The sequence below is a fragment of the Dromiciops gliroides genome, chromosome 3 (genome assembly GCF_019393635.1).
Source record: "Dromiciops gliroides isolate mDroGli1 chromosome 3, mDroGli1.pri, whole genome shotgun sequence".
NCBI classification, from domain to species: Eukaryota; Metazoa; Chordata; class Mammalia; order Microbiotheria; family Microbiotheriidae; genus Dromiciops; species Dromiciops gliroides.
In genome coordinates, this window is record NC_057863.1 from 282,340,108 (window position 1) to 282,366,392 (window position 26,285).

The following is a 26,285-nucleotide window of genomic DNA, read 5'->3' on the forward strand; positions in this document are numbered from 1 at the left end:
AATATTTTCAAATCTTAAAGTGCTACATAAATGCAAACTATCATTAGTCTATTTTACAAATCAGGAAACTGAGGCCCAAAAAAGTTAAGTAACTTGTACAAGACACACACAGTACATGGTTGAGCATAGATTTAGATCCAGGTACTCTTATGTCAAATCCAGTATTCTTTCCACTATGCCATATCAATAAACTCTTTAAAAATATAGTGTGACCTTTAGAAGAGGAAGCATCACCAAAACACACCATGTTTCCTTTACCAAAATGGTATATATTGATGACTAATTCATGGTTTTGATATTTTCTCAAAGTCATCTTGATGGTTAGCTTCTGAGCTGGAATGTTGTCATTTATATCTGATTATTTCATTTGTCTTAATAACCATATCACATCAACTACCTTGCAATCTATCACTGTGCTGTATTCAAGTCCTTCCAGATAATAGAGTCCAAGATATGATTAAGCCTAAGTCTCCAAGATTGGGTCCCCACTAACAGCTGATTAGATTTCCCTGATATTGTGCTCATCCCTGCTTAGACTGCTGTCTACTGCCTACTCTCCTGCTGAGTTTCCTTTATGCTCACCTCTCTAGACTTCCTTGAATTGCCTGATTAGACCTATTCTGTACTTGTCTGCCCTGTCCTAGAAGGACTGCCTGGTCTATGGGTCCCAATCTGCTACCTATTGAGCTATGATGATAGTATTTGACTGTGAATATGCACACAATATGGGGTGGGGACAGATAGAGTGATATGGGCCTGGAGTCAGGAAGATTCATTTTTCTGAGTGCAAATCTGGCCTCAGACACTTACTAGCTATGTGACCCTGGGAAAGTCACTTAACCCTGTTTGCCTCAGTTTCCTCGAGAAATAAACTACAAAAGGAAATGGCAAACTGCTCCGGTATTTCTTTCAAGAAAGTCTCAAATGGGGTCATGAAGATGTGATGAAATAATGAGATTTAGCAGATACTCAAAGACACACCTGGAGATTAATCTAGACTGATTGAATCAAGTGAGAGTGATTAACTGCTGATTAGCCTACTTCAAGTTAACTGGATTGTAATCACACCTTGAGAACACCTTCAGAACCAATGGATTTGGATGATGCCAACCAATCAGCTTGAAGCAGTGTGTAAGGACCGCCTCCATTCCAGACCTATAAAAAGCTTCCACAATCAGTTTGCTGGAGAGAGTTTGTGATTGAAGCAGGCTTGTGGCAGAGGACTTGAGGAAGAACCAGACCAGGCTGGAACTCTAGGCTAAATAGGCTTTTTTCTTAACTTTCTGAACTCCATGGGAATATCTGTATGCTTTAATAAATGTTTAATGCCCAAGGACTGGTGCTAGAGCTTCTAATTTAAGGCAACCACAATTTAGATTTTAAACATCACAAAGAGTTGAATCTTTGTTGTGTGATTGCCTTAAATTAGAAGCTTTAGCTCAAGTCCTCTGCCACAAGCCTGCTTCAATCAGGAACTCACTAGCAAACTGATTGTGGAAGCTTTTTATAGGTCTGGAACAGTCCTTACACACTGCTTCAAGCTGATTGGTTGGCATCCTACAAATCCATTGGTTCACTGAATTTGAAGGTGTTCTCAAGTTAAGTTCAAAGTCTAGCTTCTGAGAACAATACCTTCTTAAGGGCTAGCCAAGTGTGATTACAATCTAGTTAACTTTGAAGTAGACTAATCAGCAGTCAATCACTCCCACTTGAAACATCTCCAGGTGGGTCTTTGAATATCTGCTAAATCCCATTATTTTATCACATCCCCCTCTTTGTTTCTTCTAGCAACAGGTGTTCCTTGATGAATCAAATGCAACTGAAAAACAACTAAACAACAATGTACACAATAGAATAACTTGCTGGGTAAAAGAGATGATCTGGCCATTCCTTGCCTGGTCACTAAACATAAACCCATACAACTCTCTGTTACTGGTAATAAATGGTTTTCCCCAAATGAAGTTTTAAATCCATCGTCAATCCCAGTGGCATGATTTTTCAAACATCTTATTTTAAGAGTGGTCATTGGATCCTGAAAGTGGTGAGCCAGAATACACACACAGAGAATGATGAACCATCAAAAGAAACATAAACACTCTTTATTAGAGGCAACGACTGCAGAGTGGCAGCCAATAAAACAACATGTCCATGATATATTTGTTACAGTTATTGTGGTGGGCATGATTCAGGATATAAAACTGGCAATGTGCTCACAAGAAGTACAATACTCATATATACATATACAGAACTATGACAACTCTTTGATGATAAAGATGATTTCCAAGGAACTGTCATCTGTGAGAATCAGCTTTAAGGCCTTCTCTCCACTTACAAGGCCAAAAAGATGTTTGTCAAACATATTAAATTCAAACCTGGCAGTATCAGATGTCCAAGTTGTAGATGTGATTGTTGAAAGAGCCTCCTGTACATTTTGAGGAAGCATGAGGCAAAAAAACCCCCCAAAACTCAAACCAAACCAAAACAAAAAAGGACAGATTTCCCAGCAGCAGATACATATTTAGGATCCTCTGAAAGAAGGAAGGGTATTTTGCAGTTACTTTTATTCCCCACCTAGTCCCACATCCATCAATGTGAGTTTTTTTGTAAACACAGGGAACAAGGACAGCAACATCAGCTGGAACAGATGTTGTATATTTCCCCACCTCCCTTTTCCAAAGTAGATGCTATTCCCTCAAACCTGTTTCCACAAAGTCAAACAACAAAGGATTCATTCAGAAGCCAAATGCAAGGTAGAATGCTGGTACACGTGTAAAACAGTCTTATTTATTGCAACAAATTTCCATTTTGAGCTTGGAGATAGAAAATAATGCTACCTTATAGTTGCATAGTACTTTTTGAAAGCACTGTCATGATCACAATCTACTTTGATGCTGATGACCCCATTGTGAGGTAGGCAGGTCAGATGTGACTACATTTGCTGAATGGGGGAATGGAGAGACAGAGAGGTGACAGAACTGCTTAAGGGCAGACAATTGGCAAAACTAGGAGCCGGGAATGGTTGTGTGGCCATGCATAGAGACACACTCCTAATAGGAATTTTTTCTTCACTAAGTAACTGCAGAAAAAGAGTGGTTTTAAACCTTAGTTTTATTTTATTCTTAATCTTTTAATTTTTGAAAAAATATTTTATGTGGTCATATGTGCATGTCTATGTACATTTAAATATACTTATATCCACGTACATTTAAATATACTTATTTGTGTACATGCAAAGTATGGCCTTCTGTGTATATATACAAGGATATAGCAACATGTACACAGGCATGCAGGTACACACACACACACACACACACACACACACTAGTATTAGGCATTAGACCTAAAAAATAGTACCAAGGACAGTAGATGTGAGTTAAAGAGGCAGTGAGATGATGCTTAACACAAGATATTTTGCTCTTATTTGACCAACACAAGGGAATTGGCTGACTTTACACGTGTATAATATTTAACATATATTTATAAACTAAGAATACTTCAAATTTTAAAAAACCTGCAAACACAAAACAGAAGTGAGATTGATCAATAGTATAGACATGCCAACCGAAGTGTATAAAAATAGTAAATCACATTACAATGCCCTTTGGGGGCGAAAAAACATGTACACTGTCTTGTTTTCCCTGAATATAACAGAAAGAGCATATCAAATTTATGTTTGTATGTGTGTCCATTTCATGTGGTCTGTATGAAATTGAAAACACTGTGAATTATAAATAAAAGTGAGAACATTTGACAGATGCATCTTGCTAGACAGGACAGCCATGCAAAAAGACTGGATCCCTGACACTATATGGTACATTTAATGTCCTTGGTCTAAACTTATATTCTAATGCTCCTGTTATTTCATTTTTAATGATGTTAAATGGTGTCTTTGTTTCATCCTGGTTCCAGGTATTACATGGGAAAAAAATAATGTTAAAATAAAAGTATTAGATCATAGTTTCCACTATACAATCAATTAATATTACCCAACTTCAAGTCAACACAAATATATCCATACCTACACATAGAGTACAAATTGAAGAGGTGAAATAAAGAAGGAATTGGTTGAATCAGAAGCCTTCTTCAGTTTGTCATAATTACTACAGATTCAGAATGTATTAAAAAAAAAGAGAGAGGACTCCTGGGTAGTCATTAGACTCTTGGTTACTTAATTTCTTTGGGGCAATGGAGAAGTGTGGTGGCATTAAGATCCACATCATGGTTAGTCTGTCTTTTTTTTTTTTTTTAAGTAATGAAAATTAAAATATCCTCCCTGGATAACACTGGCCTGGAATTCCCAAATGATTTTCTTATAAAATTTAAACTGGTCTTGGTTAAGATCTTTTGTGAGAAATGATACCACTTCAAAAATATTCTTTGGAATAACTCTCAGGGTTTTCTGTGACTTCACAGAATCCTAAAGCAGGAGAGGACTTTGAGAGGATAGAAGACTATCTTCAAGGTGACCTACATTTACCGCCCCCAACCCAAAATGGTATCCTGTTTGTAGAGGCTTGTCCCAAAGACGGAGATTCCATAACTCCCTTAGTCATTATTTAATGCTTAATGATCCTTATGGTCCAGAAATTCTCCTATATATCTAATGCCGATTAATGCTTTCCAAAACCCCAGGGCTTCTAGAATTGAAGTCTGAGCTAGAATGCAAGTTTGTTCTCAGGCATATTTGGAACCTAAAGTCTCCAGATCCAAATACTTGAATACATATGTATTGATCTGATATGTATGAATACATATGCATTGATCTGAGAGGGTGTTATGGGAAGGTCCAGAGATCATCAAAGTATGAAAACAGAACAGTCAAGGATTTGAAAATCAAGCTCATAGGCTTTACCTTCTGGCTATTCACATCATGCACAGGCAATCAGTGCCACCAGCCAGCTGGAGAAAAGACCAGGTTCTTTCTGCATGGAAGCAGAAGCCTTTTGGCCTAAACGCAGGCAGAAAAAGCCAGTGTTCAACTGCTCATTGTAGGTTGTATCATCAAACATGTTCCACGAAGAAATGCAGAGAGGGAAGGCAGGGTCTGGTGGTAGGACCACAGGAGTCACTCTCAATCACTAATACAACTCTTACACAAAGACCACCCTCAGGACTGATAAATAATCTAGGTTTCTAGACAGGATAATCAAGAAACCCAAGGGGAAAAAGAACCTTTTTCCTCATTCTACCCAATCAACCCAATTTCAGATTTTCCTATTTCTGAAAGCTGAGATAAAATTCCATGACATTCTGACCCATAAAGTGACAAAAGCATGCTGTCCTTTAAAAAAAAAACACTAAAGAGGACAATGCCAACTGAGAGAACACAATCATTCATACTCATACACACAACCTTTGTTGAATAGGGTCATGCACTGCACCACACTGGACCGATAACCTGCCATTCTCCTTGCCAGGCTCTGCACAAACATACGCATTCACACACATATTCCCTACTCCAATGGCACATAAAGCAAGCTAGCTGGCAGGGAATCAGGGGGTGCACTTGTAGGGATAACCTCCTCTCTATTCAAAGACATGTGAGGCATTGTTACAGGTGGTCTGAACAAGCAACAACCAGACCCAGAAAACAAGATCCAGAGGACTTGTCCAGACATAAGCAATGGCTGTCTGGAGAGACATCTTACTATTGGTCCCGTTAAGAATCAGAAGGGACGTCCAGGTTTGCGTTTCTGTTCTGTGGCTCACTTTTTTGCTGCTGGATGGGGGTTTCAGAGTCATCTGGTGACTTCAAGTCTGCCCTTTCCACTGGGTCACTGTGTCTCTGCCTTTTACATGGAGAGCAAAGCCACCTGAAGCATGACAACAGACCTTGAGAAATATTAAATGAGAAGAGCTTTTTGCAAGGGTGGAAAAACTGGTAAAACAAAAGCATAAAGAAGATGGCTGTGCAATACGCAATCAGCAGCTTCAGAATGAGCAAGGGGGCACACACATACATGTAAATGTCTGTCTTATAGATGTACCACATGAGGAGGAGGAAAGCATTCTCAATGAACCTCAGCATGTAATAGACCGTCAACCTGTACCAGTTCTGGGACTTATTAATCAAGTCAGGACTGTTGATCTTCAGCTGCACGGCCGACCAACAGAACATGTTGATGCCCGCATACAGGAAGGTGAGGAAGCAGAGCACTATGGTGGTGCCAACTCTGCTCATGGTCTTGATGTTCTCTGGAAAAGGGGAGCGGCTTCTCCAGAAGAGAATCCAGGGGTAAAAAAAAAAGCTGAAGAAATTGAGGAGCACTACTGGGAGGACCCAGATCTGCAGGACAGAACTGAAAAGGACCAGGACCACAACCCGTGTGGCAATCTCAAAGCTCCGCCACAGGAAGATGCAGAGATAGGCTGCAGGCCTCACGCTGACCTCATATTCGTCATACTTGATCTTGATGGCCAGGATGTTGCAACGCAAGGCCCCATACACAATGGAGAGCAGGGACAGCGTCATGAAGATACCTGTAAGAGAACAAATGAAGTGGGCTCAAGTGTCTGCTCACACATAAAGCCTTACAGGAGCCCACATGAGGATGGGATCATAGGATTTTTGAAGACTGATCAATCAGTCTATAAGCATTTATTAAGCACCTGCTGTGTATCAGGTATTGTTAGGTCCCACAGACACAAAGACAGAAATGAATCAGCTCTGCCTTCAAGAAGTTATACTCTACTGGGGGAAAGAGCATATATCCATATAAGTAAATTATAAAGTGACTTGGGGGAGGCACAAGCAATTGGGGGGAGGGGAATCAGCCTCATAGAGGAGATAGTACTTGAGTAGAATTTTGAAAGGAGAATGGGATTCAGAGAGGAAGAGGTGTGGAAGTGAGTGCATCCCAGGCGTGGAGGAGAGTCTATACAAAGGCATGTAGACAGGAGATGGAATGTTGTCTATGTCACAAGGTACTGCTCCCCTGCCAAGGAGAAATTGGAAGGAGCTGGCTGGTCAGGTCAGACTCCTTTGTTTTGTTCCATAAATAGAGTCTTAAAGGGACAGGTTACTTTTTGCCCCACTCTGGGAGAGACTGAAAAATTCTGAAACTTGACTATAAACTTGAGGACTTATCAACTCAGATGGATGGAATTTTCTTCCTGCCTGGAAAGGAATGAAACTGTTGTGAACACTTAGCCAAGGAGGACTAGGGACAAAGTTTTTTTTCCCCTCCAGGTTTTGATGTGACAGCAATGGCTGCAGCAGCATCCCCTTCCCCCCAACAAACTGCAACAAAGGAAGATGGGCAAGTGACAAGGGGGGGAGGAGAGAGACAGAGACAGAGAGACAAACAGGGAAGGGTGAGGAGGATGGGAATGGATGCAGGGAGGGGAGAGGGAAGGAGAGAAGGATAAAAGAGAGAGAAAGAGAGAGAGAAAAAGGGAAAGAAAGAAGGGGGGGGGGAGAGAAACATTTACTCCCATTCCTAAAATGAGGATGGTATTGACTACACACAGCTGTCACTGACTTTGTGAAACATTGTACCCCTTCACCAAAGGCCTTTTTAGTACACTCGTCTCTTTCATTTACCTTAACACTTACCCACTGACTAACATTGTTAGATACTGTAACTGTTTGACACATGCAAAATTTGCCTCTTTCATTTGACTCCTGTTTCTGTTAGCCCCCTAATCAATGAGAGTCATATAGGTACCATAATAAAACAGTCAGTGTAACTAAACGTTCTTCAGTCATGGATCTTACGCAAATGCTAATGGCTTACTTGATGTGGAAGCATAAACACTGAAAATGTACCATTACAACTGAAAAAACTCCAGAATTTGGATGAAGAAAGAATATTTAGTTAGTAACCCAGTCTTGGTTCTACCACTAACTCATTTGTTTGTATGGGACAGCTAGGTGGCACAATGGATAGAGCACTGATCCTGAAGTTGGAAGGATCTGAATTCAAATCTCACCTCAGACACTTACTAGCTGTGTGACCTTGGACACATCACTTAACCCCAATTGCCTTAAACATCCAGACCCATCTCCAGTTGTCCTGATCTATACCTTGCCACTAGACCCTGATGGCTCTGGAAGAGAGGGTGAGGTTGGTGACCTTGCACAGCCCTCCTTCACTTAAATCCAATTCAGTACAAGTCATGACATCTTGATGTCAAACTAATTTGTTTGACTCTGGTCTTTTGGACCTCACCATTATGGTCCCAGGAAGTTCATTATCCTGCAAGATCACATCAGCCTTGGTACTCACAACTCATAAGTACCTTCTGGCCCTGGCAAAAGGTAGATAAAAGAAGCCTTTCTTTTCTTTCCTTTTCATACCTAGCCTTAATCACTGAATGGGAATTGTTTCAGGCAAACCAAGACTTGTGAAAGGCCTTAGCTGAAAAGGCCAAGGTCTCCCACTGCATCTGGGGCCATCTCCAGTTGTCTGGGTGTACATCTTGCCACTGGACTCAGATGGCTCTGGAGGAGAGAGTGAGGTTGATGAACTTGCACAGCCCTCCCTCACTTAAATTCAATTCAATGCAAGTCACGACATCATCACAATGTCATTGTCCTCTTCAAGAATGAAGGACAAACAACAATATTGAGATAATAAAACTCATACTACCCATCTTATATTACTTATGAGAAAACTGCTTTGTAAATCTCAAAGTGATATTATGTCAGTTGTTATTTTGAGTTTTTTGCTTTTGCTTTTGTTTTTTTGGTGGGGCAATGAGGGTTAAGTGACTTGCCCAGGGTCACATAGAAGAGTCAAGTGTTTGAGGCTAGATTTGAACTCAGATCCTCCTGAATCCAGGGCCTGTGCTTTATCCACTGCACCACCTAGCTGCCTCCAGTTGTTATTTTAAAGGGGAGGAACGGTCATAATTTTAGGAAAGATTTAAGAGCTTTTTTAAATAAACAGTTCTCTCCACCTGTAAATTTAAAATTATCAGCATATTACTCTGTGAATTAGACTAGGGTGGCTGTTTTATATACCACAGCAGTCATAAAATTATTTTATATTTGTCTGTAGGTAATTTACTCTGCTTTTCAATGCAGTATTTTCAGTGCTTGTATTTTTATTTCTACTGGTAATAAAAAGTAAATCATGAAGATTATTTACCATGCACATAGAAAGTAGGGATGGCATTCCAGGCTTAGAGAACATTGTGAACAATGGTACAGAGGTGAAGCACTATGGGACATGTGTGAGGGTCAATGAATAGTTCACTTTGCTTGGAGCACAACATACATGGAGGGAAGGAGAAACAAGCATATATTAAGTACCTGCTACATGTCAGGTACTTGTGTTAAGTGCATTACAATTATTATCCCATTTGATCCTCACAACATCCTGGGAGGTCATATTATTATTATTCTCATTTTACAGTTGAGAAAATGGGGGCAGATAGAGGTTAAGTGACTTGCCCAGGGTCACAAAGCTAATAAGAATTTACATCTGGATTTGAACTCAGGTTTTCCTAAGTGCCCACCTAGCATTCTATCCAATGTGCTAGTGAAATAGTGTAAGATAAACAGGTGGTAATTGCAAGTATTTGAATGCCCAAAGTTTCTCCTTTCTTCTCTCACTCCTTCTAGTATAACTTTAAACAAAAATGTACTTTGTCTCAATGCCTGGAACATAGTGCTTAATAAATGCTTGTTGACTAACCATTAGTTTAAGTAGGACAAGGTCAGGGTTAAGAAACTTTACTGAAGAAATAAGGGAAAGGATAACAATAGCTTAGGGTACAATGCTTAAAGTTCATAGAACATATGCTCTTCTTTTGACCGCTACTTGACATGACACTTCCTTGACTAATAATTTGCTCCTTTGCTTTGTATGCTCCTCAGTGCCTAGAACCATGCCTTCTATACAAGAAGGGCCCAATCAATGTCTTCTAAATGAATAGAATTTATTATGTTTTTGTTTTTTTTGCAGGGCAATGGGGATTAATTGACTTGCCCAGGGTCACACAGCTAGTAAGTGTCAAGTGTCTGAGGCTGGATTTGAACTCAGGTCCTCCTGAATCCAGGGCTGGTGCTTTATCCACTGAGCCATCTAGCTGCCCCAAATAGAATTTATTATGAAAGAAAACTTAACACTGCATATCTCCCCACACTAGCTTTCTGAGTTTTCCTCGAAAAATGGACTAATCAAATCTCATCACAGGAAGGCAAAAAGTTTTGTCTTTTCACCCATATAATTGAATTTGTTTTGGAAACACTTTTATTGCCCCACATTGACCAAATGCCAAATAATAATTTAATACAGCAAGAGCTCAGCGCTTCTGCAACTCTGTTAAAAATTAATTTTCCATGAATACAGTCAGAAAGAAATGTTTATACCAATATCATATCCAATTATTCAATAATATGTTATTTTTCAAAGTCTGAATAACACAGATCTTCTAATTGCAGAAAACCCTTTTAAACATCTGGAAGCCTACCGAATAATTTATATCACTGCAGTAAATACCTCCTTTGCTCCCCATCTTCCTCTCTTCTGCCCTTTCCCCAGGATGCAGTGTGGTCCAGTGGGAAAAGTGCTGGGTCTGAAGTCAAAGAGCTGGGTTCAAATCCTGGCTCTGACTTTTTAAAAGCGTTAACTTAAGCAACTTTATTTCTCTAGGCCCACATTTCCTCATTTGCAAAAGAGAAATTTGGCATAGGTTAGTAGTTATCAAAATGGGGTCCAAGGACCTCTTACTCTTTCAGGAGATCCCATAAAGTCAACTATTTTCATAATAATGCTAAAATGTTTCATAATAATACTAAGTCTCTAGTATGGTAAATTTCAATAGACATATTAGCAAAATATCTTTAGGGTCTTTAATGATGTTTTACATTTATTTATGTTTGTTTATTTAGAATTTTATTTTTCCCCAAATTACATGTCTTCAATAATTTTTAATAGTATAAAGGGGTCATGAGATCAAGAAGTTTTAGAATTACTTGTCTAGATGAACTAATTTATTGTTGTTCTTATTCAGTCATGTCTGACTCTTTGTGAACCCATTTGGGGTTTTCTTGGCAGAGGTACTGGAGTGTTTTGCCATTTCCTTCTCCAGCTCATTTTACAGATGAGAAAACTGAGGCAAACAGGATTAAGTGACTTGCCCAGAGTCACACAGCTAATAAGTGTCTGAGGTCAGGATTGAACTCTGGTCTTCCTGACTCCAGACCTGATGCGCTATCCACTGCACCACATAGCCAAACCCTTATTCAGAATTTTTAGGACATGATTCTGTGCTTTACAGAGGATCCTAAATTAAGTGCTGAAAGGACTTAATCCATCCCCCTTGTCGGAGTACTAGGTCAAAATTTGATGTTATAGATCCTCAAGGGTCCAAATATGAAATCCAATTAATACAAAAATTTTAATGCCCCCAGGTTAAAAAAGAACTCAACTCTCTAAGGAAATGAAAAAAACATTTCACAAGAAGCTTAAAAGCAGGTAAAAGCCATAGGCAAGGAGATTAAAAGCAATGAGCAAGTTCTCCAGGGCTTCAAGAGCTCCCTGCCACAGGTTTTCGGATGGTCCAAAGGGCTCATGGGAGCAAAATTCATTCAATCTGCTCCAGGTCTGGCTCATAGCTTTTATATTCACAACCATCCTGGCCATGTTGTGGGATTGTGAGGAGTCGATTCAAGCCTCCCCAGTCCCACTAGCATCCTGGCCCATACACTTCTTGTTTTACAAGTGAAATACCTAGGGTATGCCCAGGGCCATGCAAGTGGTTGAGTGACAAGAGATAGGATTTAAACCTAGGTACTCGGATTCAAATCCAGTGCCCTTTCCTAAGTACCACGCTGCTTACCTCAAGCTTTCATTGTCATTGCATTCTCTATCAGTCGACAGACTTTGATCTAATGTTTACTAGATGCTAGACACTGTGCTCTCTGAAGGTAACTTCTCATATCCCACATATATTCTGCTTTCTTGCATGAAGAATCGGGATAGATCATCTCTAAGGTTTTTTTCAACTCAAAAATCCCTTGTGCCTATGTCTTTAAAATTTCATCACAAAATAATAATTAGTCACATGTTCACAGGGTCAAGACTATGCAGTAGATTGGGACTTGGCCCTATACTAGGAGGCACCTTCATTTTTTGCCTTTTATATAGTGAGAAGGGAGGGAGAATCAGGAAATGCCTAGTTCTCCAATGAACTTGGGGTTCATTTTTTAAAATTTGTCATCTCTTATTTGGTTCCTTTAAAAAGAAATCAAGTTGTAATCATTCTGGTATGGCTACCTTTCATAGGTGTGACTCATCTTTCAGGATTTTCTGTATCTGTTTGATTTTGGGGAGTAAAGAATAGTTAAAAAGGAGAAAGGTAATCACCAGGAAGAGTTGACACCCTCCCCCTAAGAGGTTAATCCTTCATTCTTACCATAAGTAAGGTAGCAGGCTGACTGCTCCTGGGGGGACTCCAGAGTGTTGAACTACAGAAAATGCTACTAATAAACTCGATAAACTAGAACTATGTGGTCAGATGCTAAAAATTCCATGCAATGTTATTGGGTTGCCCTCAAAGAAATTAGTAACTCACTGGAGGTACTGGGGAACAAAGCACTCAAACGGAGGTTTCTACCCTCTAGATTCATCTCTCAAAGTCAGAGTTTCTTAATTTTTCTTTTTTGTGTGTGTTATAAATGCCATTGGCAGGCTGGTAAAGCCCATAAACCCCTAATCAAAATATTTGTAGCTTACATTTACAATTGTAGGAAATGATAAATTTCATTTAGGAGTTGGAAAAAATAAAGATTCATTTATTCTTTTTGCCATCCAAGTTCACAGCCCCCTGTAATCTACCCAAAATCCCCTCTGTGGGCCTGAGGTTAAGAACTCTGTCTCTGAGCCATTCAGTGTTTGTGGGAGAGATGCTGATAAATCAAACGCAGTGAACAAAAAATGGTGCCACTCAAGAAAGGTGAACTGAGGAAGAAAACAGGCATCAACACTCTCTCACAGAAATATGCTGGCTCCCTAATGCAAAATGCTTTCATCCACACCATATGCGCAAACACATGCTTAAAATTATCAATAAATCTAATTTTCCTTAAGATCTAAAATGTTCTTGTTTACTAATTTAGTGTATTAGACAAATCAAGAATAAAGCCAATGTATAGTTAGTAGGGATGTGTATGTGTATATTTATGTCTCTGTGTATAAATGATACACAATATGTTCTACATGTACGAACTCAATAACTTAGAACTTCACTAAGACTTTTGAAACACCCTTCAGATGGCAATCATATAACACCAGTTAGAAGCAACTGGGTTTTTTTTTTTTTTGTGATAAAATTCCAGAAGACTCTTCTGGTGAGGAAAGACTTTATCACAGATTCCCTGGGGAGTTGTATAAGGTTGAAGGGTTTTCAGACTAGAAATCTTAGTAACTAGGTGAGGAGCCCTAATTCAAAAGACTGTAAGATGATGCCACCAGGGTCTGGCTCTGAAGGTTATGTCAACATAAAGGAAGATAGAAGTAGTAAGGAGAGGCAAGATGACCCAGGTATAGGACTAAATACTACTACTACTACTACTACTACTACTACTACTACTACTACTACTAATAATAATAATAATAATAATAATAATAATAATGTGGTCTTGACACAGGCTCAAGAACTTCTAGGTCTGACATGGGACAGGTCTTTCTGGCTCTACTCTGGACTTAACAACTCAGCTTCTCCAACTAAGACCACCTGATCTTAGTGATTTCTTAGGAATCTTGGTGAAAAAAGGTGGGAGTGGGGGCAGCTAGGTGGTGCAGTGGATAGAGCACTGGCCCTGGAGTCAGGAGGACCTGAGTTCAAATACAACCTCAGACACTTGACACTAGTTGTGTGACCCTGGGCAAGTCACTTAACCTTCATTGCCCTGCAGAAAAAAGAAAAAGAAAAGAAAAAAAGAAAAAAACTGGCTTTTGAGCTTAGAAGGGATCTTAGAGTTATAATTGCTTCATATCATAAATGAAAAACCTGAGGCTCCTAATGGTTAAGTGACTAGTCCAAAGTTACACATCCTAGGAGATCCAAATCCATGACATGAAAAGAATATTCTGAATAAGTTCATCCCAAAGACTACCAGGTACATTCATTATTTCTAAGAAAGCCAATAGAATATAGATGTCACAAAGTCACAAGGGGGTTTCAATATTTAATAACTCATTTATTTTTTGTTTTTATTTATAATATCATAGCATCATATACACTATATGTAGGATATATATATATATATAGGAAATAAAGTAAAATAATTTCAAAAAGTTACTAAGATAGCAGACCCCTTCATAACTTTTGGCCCACCCTGTACAACTGGCATTCAGGAGTACCTAGTATTTTAAGATCTGCTTTGCATATGTTTTCTTATTTGATCCTTATAAAACCATGTTAACTAACACTTTTCCTTTACAGCTGAGGAAACATGGGCTAAGTAAAGCGATAGAATCATAGAGTTAATAAATTTAAGTAGAATTAAAATTCAAGCTTTCCTGAACATGCCACATAGTTACCTCTATTAGGATTAGGATTAGGATAACAACATATTCACACCTAAGTAGTAAAGTGGACAGAGCATCAGGTCTGGAGTCAAAAAGACTCATTTTTGTGAGTTCAAATCTAGCCTCGAAGACTTACTAGCTGTGTGACCTTGGGCAAGTCACTTAATCCTGTTTGCCTCAGTTTCCTCATCTGTAAAATGAGTTGGAGAAGGAAATGGCAAACCACTCCTAATAGAGGTGATGGAATTCCAGGTGAGCTATTTAAAATCCTAAAAGATGGTGCTGTTAAAGTTCTGTAAGCGACATGTGAGAAGATTTGGAAAACTCTAACCATGGCCAATAGATTGGAAAAAAATCAGTTTATACCCCAGTCCTAAAGAAGGGCAATGCCAAGGAATGTTCGAATTAACAAACAATCAATTTCACACATCAAAAATGTTATGCTTGAGATTCTGCAAGCTAGGCTTCAGCAATATATGAACTGAGAAATACCAGACAAGCAGGCTAGTTTTCAAAGAGGCAGAGGAACTAGAGACCCAATTGCCAACATTTGCTGAATTATGGAGAAAGCAAGGGAATTCCAGAAAAAACATCTACTTCTGTTTCATTGACTGCACTAAAGCCTTTGACTGCATGGATCACAACAAAATGTGACAAATCCTCAAAGGGATGGGAGTACCAGATCATCTTACTTGTCTCCCAAGGAAACTTTATGTAGGTCAAGAAGCAACAGTTAGAACTGAGCATGGAACAATTGATTGTTTTAAGAAAGCCTCTTGATGAGGGTGAAAAAAAAGAGTGTAAAAGTTGGCTCAAAGCTTAAACTAGAAAAAAAAAAACAACTAAGATATGGGCAACTGGTCCCATAACTTCCTGGCAAATAAAAGAAGAAGAAATGGAAGCAGTGTCACATTTTCTATCCTTAGGCTCAGAGGTCACTGCAGATGGCAACTATGGCCATGAAATTAAAAGATGCTTGGTCCTTGGAAGGAAAGCTATGGTGAATCTGAACAACATACTAAAAAGCGGAGATATCACCTCAACAACAAAGGTCTGTATAGTAAAAGCCATAGTTTTTCCAATAGCTACAATGTATGGCTGTGAGAGCTGGACTATAAGGAAAGCTGAGCACTGCAGAATCGACACTTTCTAATTGTGCTACTGGAGGAGACTTTTGAGAGTATCCTGGATAGCAAGTAGATCAAATGCTTAAAAAAATTAATCCAGGCTATTCACAGGAAGGACAAATACTGAAGCTGAAGCTTAAATTCTTTCGCCACATAATGAGAAGACAGGACTCACTGGAATAGACCCTGATATTGTGAAAGATTGAAGGAAAAGGAGAGGGAAGGGGACAGCAGAGGATGAGATGGATAGACAGTGTCATGGAAACAATTGCTATGAGCTTGGACAGACTTTGAGAGATAGTGGAAGACAGAAGGGCCTGGTGTGCTATGGTCCATGGGGTCACAAAAAGTGGGTCATGACTGAATGACTGAACAAAAAACCCCAAAATTCTCACATAGAATGAAATTGTCTGTGATGGTTCAAAGTGAAAACAATGCATTTCCTGGAAAAAATGAAGCTGGAGTAATGCTTTGATTAACCTGAACCCCAAAAGCCAGAACCATTCAGCTGCTCTGCTCCACAAAAGTGAAATTTTCTTCTGAAAATAAGAGGCACATGAGAAACCAAACTGATAGGAGGTATTCATTCAAACAAACAAACAAAACCCTTCTGTGGTGTATGTTGAAGTTCATATACATTCAATCTAATTTCTTGCAATGGTTTTTTTGGAGCTCCAAAGCACTATTTACTAAGAACAAACAATAAAACCACTTCACTAAATATTATCATTGAGACCTGACCCAAGCTCTCAAAAGATAGCAGTTTAAGATTTAAGGCTTACTTAAGGCTACCCCCCCACAAACCCAATAATTACTACCAACCAAAACCAATCATAATTCCACTTTTTAAAAGTTTAAAATAACTTAGAAATACTTTTAAATATGAAGAAATAGTTCCTTTCCCATTTTCCTCTTCATCGCAAGTCAACATTTTCCTTACTTGCCTTTGGTATTCAAGCCTAGGTTAGTCTAACAGTCACAGTAGAGGCACATTTTTCAATGATGAAGATACCCATAGTCCCAAAGTAAAGGTAGCCCCAAGTTTGAGTACCTGAAACTCAAGAGGCTAAGAGTATAGATTTTAAAAATTCCAATCTTCTTTTCCCTGGAAGTACAGCAAATACCAAACCTACCCTTTTAAAATGCTTTGAATTTGCTTTCAACATTTTCCCTAGAGCATATTAAATTTTATCTTGCCCACTGCCTCCTAATGAGCATTAGGTCTCTTGTGGCATAATTAAAAATGCTACAAAAAACTTCCAATGGGAAATAAGTATTCTAAAGTAATAATGATTATAATAAGAAGGAGAAAGAGAAGGAGGAGGGAGGAGAAGGAGAAGAAGGTGATGAAGATGATGAAGATGAAGATGATGACAATGAGGATCTAAGGGCCAAATTTAGTATGGGGAGAGTTAATTGGGCGGTTTGCCATAATATTGGGGAAAGAAAGGAGATTAACAGCCTCTTTTAAAAAGAACAAAACAGGTTTTATTAATGGGAACAAATCTACAACACAGTTGAAGTTTAAAAAGGGATAGAAAACTCACCACTACACCAGCATCTCTCTCCCTCTCTTGCATGCACAGGAGTGACTCCTTTCCTCCATTCTCTCTCCCAGAAGCCCCCTCTCCCACAAGAAACAAGGCTGTCCACACACACAGCCCCAAGCTAAATGGCTGGCAGCCCTGACTGACAGGACTAACAGGTGGCTCTACAAATACAAGCTGGCCTGCTTCCAGATGCCTAAGACTACCTGACTTGTCCTCACCAGGCTTCTCATCATGGCGTGGCTTCCCTACAGTATAATTTGGCCAGGCTCACGTCGGCATGTACGGGCACACTCCAGGGTTTCTAATTTTAGCCAAAGATGGGGTCATAGAAACCCCAAATCACAATTAATTCCTTATGAGGAGGAGGAAGATAATGATGATGAAGAAGCCTGTATCTGGATATAGCTGTTCCAGTTCTCTAAACTTTCTGGTATTACTTTGTGCAGAAAATCTGCCATATCAGCCTGAACCAATAAAAGGATGAGAAAAAATCAATAAATAAATGCTACATTCATATAGAAATGGCAGCAGCTTTTGCTCCAGGTTCACCCTCCATATGACTATTTGTATATCCTCAGTTGTCTCCCTGGTGCTCAATTCCCCAGCATCATGGAATACCTTTGTCTGGTGAGGATAGAAAAATTAAGAATATTATGACTAGGAACTGAAAATTCCCAGGAAATTTTCTTGATATATAGACATGGTCATGATGCAGAACAATGTGGGCATGGAAAAGTTATATTCAGAATTTTGTACTCAAAAGTTGGGGAAATTCCAAACACAGGCTAATTTTTCTTACCTACTTCAGGGACTAGGACAAAATCTCTGTTGTTCACTTTTATTCAAATCTTTGTGATCCCACTTGGGGTTTTCTTAGCAAAGATACTTAAGGGGGTTGGCATTTCCTTCTCCAGCCCATTTTATAGATGAGGAAACGGAGGCAAATAAGGTTAAGTGATTTGCCCAGGGTCACACAGCTTGTAAGTGTCTGAGCCCAGATTTGAACTTGGTCTTCCTGATTCCAGGCTAGGCATTCTATCCACTGCACCATCCAATGATGTTTAAATGGAGAGTTCCCTAGATATTATTGATGATTTGATAAATTAATCTGTAGTTATAGCAAAGGAGATTAGAAGATGAGTGTGCCATGTGGTAATTGAAATAATTGTTTATTTGGAACAATCAAGGTTTGTACTTCCTGACTCAGGCAGAAATTTAGTCATCAGACATTCTGGAGAAAGTACTCAATGATCTCTAATTTTCATTTAACTAGAAATTCAATGCAGAATACACTTAGACCCTAATGAATGATCTTATTTTATTTTCACAAGACTCTGTGAGGAATTAAGACTAATTATCACAATCCCCATTTTCTAGATTAGAAACGGAGGCACACAGATTTTAATAATCTGTTTGAATAATTTAGTTGCAAAGGTAGGATTAGAATCCAAGTCTCCTAACCCCTAAACAAATCTTTCCTCAAAAATGGCAGGTGGGAGGTAGGAGGTGGTTATCAGTTAAGGAACACAGGACTTAGAGTTCAAGAAAAGATGGATCACTTCACAGACCTGACATAATTAATAGCCTATTATAATTTAGATTAATTTATGATTACATATTCATTAGTCACTGCAGATAACATAGGAGTTCTTAAATTCCCAAAGCTTTCTAGGCCCTAGAATTGGTTAATTTGTTCTTAAATACCAACTGTCTCACTGGAGAATGGAATAGCTGTAGAAGAAACAGTCAGCTCAGCCAAATAATTTTACAGCCTTTCTCATCAAGCCTAGATCTCTCTCTCTCTCTGTACTGCTAAGCCATAAAAATGACCCACCCTTGGAGGATCAAGTCATGTAGGGACATCTCCCACTAGAACTTTCTTTAATGTCCTTTCTGATGTATTGACCTCACCTGGGCTCATCTCCAGTTCTAACCCTTTGAAGTTTGGGTAATGAGATTCCTAGATGAGAATCTTGAAAGGTCTGACCCATGTTGCAATTCTGCAGCTATTCAGAGAACTCCAACCATATATCACAGCATCAGCCCTGCAGGGATGGTGCTTTGTGTTCCAGAGTTTTCTGGGATAGAAGGCACTGCTCCACAATTAGAAAGGATCTTTTCAAAAGTATTTGAAAGTCCAAGTGAGTGGGAACAGGAAGAGATCTTTTTCCAGGCATGGCTAATCCTCAGTCCTAATTCATTAAAATTCACATCAGATGAATAAATCACACCTAGTCAGGTAGTAGTAACAAGGAGGTGGACAAATAAAAAAACATGTAGGGCAGCTACGTGGCGCAGTGGATAGAGCACCGGCCCTGGATTCAGGAGGACCTGAGTTCAAATCCAGCCTCAGACACTTGACACTAGCTGTGTGACCCTGGTCAAATCACTTAACCCTCACTGCCCTGCAAAAACAAAAACAAAAACAAAAATAAAACATTTAGAGCCTGCTGTCGGCAGAGGAATTTTTCAAGTCTATACCATCTGTCATCTTTGAATACCTGTTCTCTAGCATTCCCTGCACAACATCAATTCCACTAATTATGTTATTTCCTGCAGGTCAATGGGAGTGAGTTGAGAGAATTTCATTTTTTTTAACCAACAGGGAAATGTAGAGTTCCACAGTACATGTCAGGAAATTTCATAGCCAAAATGAATCATGGTTTCAGCAAACTGTTTTGACAGAATTCTTCATGGTATTCTTGTAAACAAGATGCATACATTTGAGTGAGAGGAGAGTCTGCAAGTTGGATTTACCTGACATAATTTATGGCCCACTACATTATGATTTAGATTAGATCCTATACAATATTCAGCTAACTAGATAACCCTTCCCAAAGATTTTTAAAATTTTATTTAATGTTTTATTTTGAAACTAAACACCAAAAAGGAGCATTTCCACATACATGCCACACAGAACACAAAAAGGGATCAGATAGAGAACTACAAATCTCCATTTCATACCACTTTTTAAAAAGTATTTAATAATTTCCATATATTACTTTCAAAACTGTCCTGCAGGGGGCAGCTAGGCGCAGTGGTTAAAGTACTGGCCCTGGAGTCAGGAGTACCTGAGTTCAAATCTGGCCTCAGACACTTGACACTTACTAGCTGTGTGACCCTGGGCAAGTCACTTAACCCCCATTGCCTGAAAAAAAACCAACTGTCCTGCTTGTCCATGTTTCCTTCAGAACCTTTTTCTGTTATTTTTTGTACATTAAAAATGTTTTGATGGCTCCCTTTTTTTGGAATTATTATTGCTAACCCAGCTCTCTCACCTTCAATGCCCCCATCAACTAAACACTTAGAGGGGAAAAACCCACTGTAACAAATAAGCACGCTCAACTAAAAAGAATCTACATAATGGTAATGCCCCAAAATGTGTAGATTTTCTCTGTCTTGACTCTGTAACACTTCTGTCCACAGGTTACTCCCTTTTGTCCCCCCACCCCTTTCTTTTGACCAATGGATCAATTATCAGCCTGAGTGACCTTTTACATGAAGTGTCAGAGGGCTATGTCTTTGGTTAGTCCTATACTTTTCAAAACTTTTAACAATGACTTTAAGACATAGATGGCAAATTGTAGAAATCTTGAACTGGGATGAGAGCTAATCAGAGTTCAAAATCATACTAATAATATAGCAATCTGGGCTGAAATAATCTATATGAAGCATAGCATAGATACTGTAAATGTAAAGACCCATATTAAGATTTTTTAGAATCAACTGTACAAGTACAGAATGGAAGAGAGTTGGCAGTTCATGTGAAAATGGTCCAGAGGTTTAAGTTGATAGCTCTATTAATAGGAGATACATCAGTGACATTAGGGAGCCAACAAAAGAAACGTGACTGCATTTTAACACCGTATACTATTTCTCACCAATACAGGTCACAACTTTCTTGTTACTTGGCAGATAGTATACAAGAATTGTGTGAACAAAAAATGCATTATTTTGTGGCCAACCTGTGGACTCAGACAACAAATCTATCACTGGATACATAATCAAACCCTTTCCAACTTATTAGGACTTATCAAAGCTTTTGTTTCATGGGCATTGCCTTTCACACACCAGCAGCATTTCCACACCAAAATGAACTATTAGAAAAGGATTTTATTGAAGAAAGATTTTTATGCAGTATTAGAAGTATTATATCTTGCTTATAGGTGGTAAGTCCCACTCTGTTTTGATTTGCATGGCCAGAAAAAACTAGAGAACTATGTTCAGTCGTATTATATCCTTCCTCCATTAAGTGGCTAAATTAGTTTTTCTAAAGTTCACATTTGAGCATTTCACTCCCTTGATAAACTCCAGTGGTTACCTATTTCCTCTAGGATCATTTGATTTTCTATTTATATCATTTGAATTTATATTTATAAAATCCTCTCAGGAATTTAAAGCCTTTCATGATCTGTCTTCAACCTACCTTCTGAGACTAATAACACATTACCCCCAATCTTGCATTCCATGGTCCAGTCAAATTGGCTTTCTTGCTATTTCTCACACATGACCCTCCACCTTCTACATCCATAGGTCTGCACAAGTAGTATCTACGATGGCTAGAATGCACTCTTTCCTCACCTATGCCACTTAGAATCCCTAGTTTCCTTCAAAACTCATCCTTTCAGGAGGGGGTGGGAGAAACACAAGGACATGTATAAGCACACACAGAGTCGATATAGAGAGAATAGATCCAAGGTAATTTGGGAGGGAGGCATTAGCAGTTGAGGTAATAGAAAAGATGTTACTTAAGCTACATCTTTCAGGAGACAGGGATTCTGTGAGGTGGAGGTGAGGAGGAAATGCAACTGAGGCACAGGGGACATGGGGGAAAACAGGAGATAGATAGACCAGAATGATGAGGGATCCAGGAACAATGTCCCAAGGGGAGGATTTGAAAGAACTGTGGATTGATGTTTTACCCCAGAAAAGAGAAGGCTTAAGGCAGCCTTAATGGGGATCTTCAAATATTTTTAAAGCGGTCACATAGAAGAGAGTAGCTATGCTCTTTTATACAAATGGATAGAATATTTATTAGCTTGTGGAAATTGAAGGGAAGGAGATTTCAGCTTAATGTTAGGAAAAATTATCTTAATATCAGAATTGGGATGGGCTATGTGGTAAGAACAATATTTGCCATGTAAGTTGGACTCATTTTTCCTTAAAAAGTATTAAAAACTGTTTAGACATATTCGGCTCAGGGGACAAAGGCCAAACCATAGATGTCACTTCCTAGTGGACAAACTCCAAAAAGGTCTACTCTTAGAATGTAACTTGCTTGAGGGCAGAGACTTTTCATTCTTGAACCTAGGTTCAGATCTGGCTTCAGATGTTTATTAGTTGTCTGACTCTGAACAAATCACTTAATTTCTGCCTCTCGCAAGTGTAAAATGGGTATGAACATCGTACTTATCTCACAGGAAGGTTGTGAAGATCAAAGGAGATACTATTGTGTAACGATTGGAATGATACCACCTGCTGGAGACTTACTGTAGAAGAGTTCCGCCCTGAAGCAAAGGTCTTTGAGGGCAAGACCAGGAGTCTTTTCTTTGGCATCAGGAAGTGACGTTGGGTAGTGGGAGAAGGAAGGAAGAGACTAGCACTTGGTCTCACTCTCTTTCCTTTGGACTCTGGTGGAGAGGGGAGCTAGAAATGTGCTCTCCCTTTAATAGATAGGAATCTAGGCCTTTCTCTCTCTCTTTACCAAATTCTTATTCTCCTTAATAAATGCTTAAAAGTCTAACTCTTGCTAAAGCTTATAATTTATTGGTGACCACTCATTAGATATTTTAGACAGTTTAGCTAGAATTTTAGCCCTTAACAATTGGTTCAGCATTTAATGTAGTCATACAGGCATACCTTGGGGATCTTACAGGGTTGGTTCCAGAGCACTGCATCAGTGGCCTCTTCCTTTCACTTGAACACTTAAAAAGCCATTATAGGGGTATTAACTGGCCTAATTTCAATATTGTTGTGTCTCGGGGAATAGGGAGACCCGAGGAAAAGGAGAAAGACTGAATGGCTGGTCAGGTGGTGGAGCAGTCAGAAGACTTATAAGATGCATTGATTAAGTTCACTGTCTGATAAAAGCACAGTTCTTAGCATTCCTAAACAATTACACCAGTAACATTAAAGCTCATTGATCACAGATCACCACACCACAACAGATATAATAATAATGAAAAAGTTTGTAATATTGTGAGAATTACCAAAATGTGACACAGATAAATGACAGGAACACATACTGTTGGAAAAGTGGCACCCGTAGACTTGCTCAACTCAGGGTTGCCACAAACCTTCGATTCGTAAAATTAAAAAAAAAAATGCAATATCTGTGAAGTGCAGTAAAGCAAAGTGCAATAAAACAAGGTATGCTTATATTAATAATGACAACAACAACAATATTAGCTAACATTGATATATTGTTTACTATGTGTCAGATACCATGCTAAGCACTTTATAATTATTATCTCATTTGACCCCCACAACAACTCTGGGAGATAGGTGTTATTATTACCCCCATTTTACAGATGAGGAAACTGAGGCAAACAGAGATTAAGTGACATGTCCAGAATAACAGTTAATAAATGCTTGAAGTCAGAAACAGAAGGGATCTTGAAGGCCAATTGGTCTATCATCTCATTGTGTAAATGAGGAAATTTAGAGTCAGAAATCCTATGGAAAATTAGTGGTAGGGCTCTTCCTAGAACTTGGGTCTCTGGACCCTTGGTCTGGTAATTCTTTCTAGTCCACAGATTGCAGCATTCATGCACCAAAAAATGGGAAAGTCTGTATATTTTTTAAGTTATCCTGAATTTTTATAACCAATATTATCAATAAATTAGCAACACAGGTAAAGTGAACTATATGGATGCCCTCTGCTACTGCCACCAACTTATGGCTTCTAATACATTTAATGAATTAATCTAAGCCATTGGGTACAAAGAGAAATGCCTTCCAACAAGAGAATATGAGACTAAATAAAATGTCTTTGTGAGGGCTTTTAAAAAGAGACTCTTACAGTCATTTAACTGACCTATCGAGATACTGATTAAACCTCTGGCATGATTATTTATCTGGAAGCTTTCAGTGAAGGCAAAAAGAATAGAATAGAAATGTAATAGAAAATACAAAAAGCTCTTTGGACAGACAGCTACAGAGACAGAGAAAGAGAAGGAACAAAGGAGACAAAACTGCCGTGTTGTGAAGCCTGTTCTGAATTCCATTTGCTAAGCAATGGGGAAAGAGTCACTTGCTAATAATAATGAATAGTAGCGAAAGAACAAGTTTAGTTTAAAAAAAAATTTCATGAATCCTAATTCCATGGGGCCAGCAGAGTATGATAAATGATAAATGATAAATGATAAATGAAGAGAATCATGTGAACATGATGTTTTCTTATTTTTCTATAAACAGAAAAAAAATTCTATTTAGTGTCATGATAGTTCAGTGAAGCACTGGGGCCAGCTATTCTAGTTCTCATCTGATTGATGAAGGGAAAAAGCATAGGAATAATGAGTAAATGAGTCATTGCAGTGTGTGTGTGTGTGTGTGTGTGTGTGTGTGTATGTATATGTATATATATATATATATACACATACACACACTACAATGACTCATTTGATATATGTCTGTGTGTGTGTGTGTGTGTGTATGTGTGTGTGTGTGTGTGTGTGTGTGTATGTATGGAGGTCAGGGCACACAGCTAGTAAGTGTCAAGTGTCTGAAGCTGGATTTGAACTCAGATCCTCCTGACTCCAGGGCCAGTGCCACCTATCTGTGCCACTGTGCCACCTAGCTGCCCCCTGCAGTATATATGTATATATATATATTGCAGAATGAGGACTGGCTATAGATTCACAGAAATGAAAACCTTACCTCTGATGCTATCTGTGTAGCCATGTGTATATAACTTTAATAACCCTAGACTCAGTTTCCCTATCAGTAAAATGAAGGGGTTGGACTAGATGGCTTCTATATTTATGATCCTAACAACTGTTGTTTTTTTCTCATGCTCACTAGTTCTCTCCTAGACTTGATTCCAGTTTTCAGATTCTTGACCCATTAATTTCATTCTTTCTGGGCTACCCTGCCTCTGTTCTATGTGATTATAGGAATAGGTAGGCAGAACAAGTAAGGTATAATAATGTTATTTCATTTGCTGGTGTCTACAGAATAGATCAAAATGTTATATTCTAATTCAGTAATAATAAATACATCCTAATACCATAGAACCCGACCAATGTGAAAGTCCTAAGCTTATTTTCTGTCTCTTCATTTTTATTATCAGAGTGGAAGACAGTTTATGGGTTATAGGGCCAGATCTCAGATTTCCCAGCTGAGGCAATACAGGGATGGGAAAAAAAGAGGAGAAGAAAAGCATAATGAATACCAACCTTGCTTCTAACCTCTTACTCTCAAATTCATTATTCCATATGTTTCAACCGATAAAGAAATGTTTTTTATACTTCAGCAAATATAGAAATGCATATAGCAACCATGTTATAGAAATACACATGTAAAAACACTTGATCTTCTAATATGAAGAGCCCACAAATGAAGCATTCTTTAAAAAAAATCTGTTTTGTTATACTCCTTATCTGTACAGGTACTTCTTGAATAAATCACAGAACTGAAGATCAGATCTCAATTTCAGGTCTTCCTAACACTGGCTATGTGACTTAGTATCTGAAGATTCCATTTATAAAAGGAAAATACAATTTAACACTGTCTCCTAATGACATCACAGGAACACTGTGAAAATAACTGAAATGAGTCAATTTTGCACATCCTTGAATAATCCCGCATTTTGTAGCCTACATTTTGTCTCCCTAATAAAAACAGCAAATTTCTTTAGGGTATAAACTGTTATATTCTCTCTCTCTCTCTCTCTCTCTCTCTCTCTCTCTCTCTCTCTCTCTCTCTCTCTCTCTCTTTCTCTCTCTCTCTCTCTCTCTCTCTCTCTCCCCACCTCCCTCTCTCTCTCTCTCTCCCTCTCTCTCTCTCATATCTCTCTCTCTTATTTCTCTCTCATCTCTGTCTGTCTCTCTGTTTCTGTCTGTCTCTGTAGTTTAAAAACAATGTTGTTATATAAGCTCCCTGAAGGAAGGAAGTTTACTTTTTGC

General features: G+C 38.7%; 1 protein-coding gene across 1 annotated transcript in view; it reads right to left on the reverse strand.

Moving 5' to 3' along the window:
* Positions 1-2,072: 2,072 nt before the first annotated feature.
* Positions 2,073-26,285, reverse strand: part of XK (X-linked Kx blood group) — a 48,776-nt gene continuing 24,563 nt past the window's right edge. Inside the window, exon 3 of the mRNA XM_043996962.1 lies at positions 2,073-6,480. Coding sequence (XP_043852897.1) covers positions 5,660-6,480 — 821 coding nt within the window. The 3' untranslated portion in view covers positions 2,073-5,659. The remainder of the gene's footprint in view (positions 6,481-26,285) is intronic.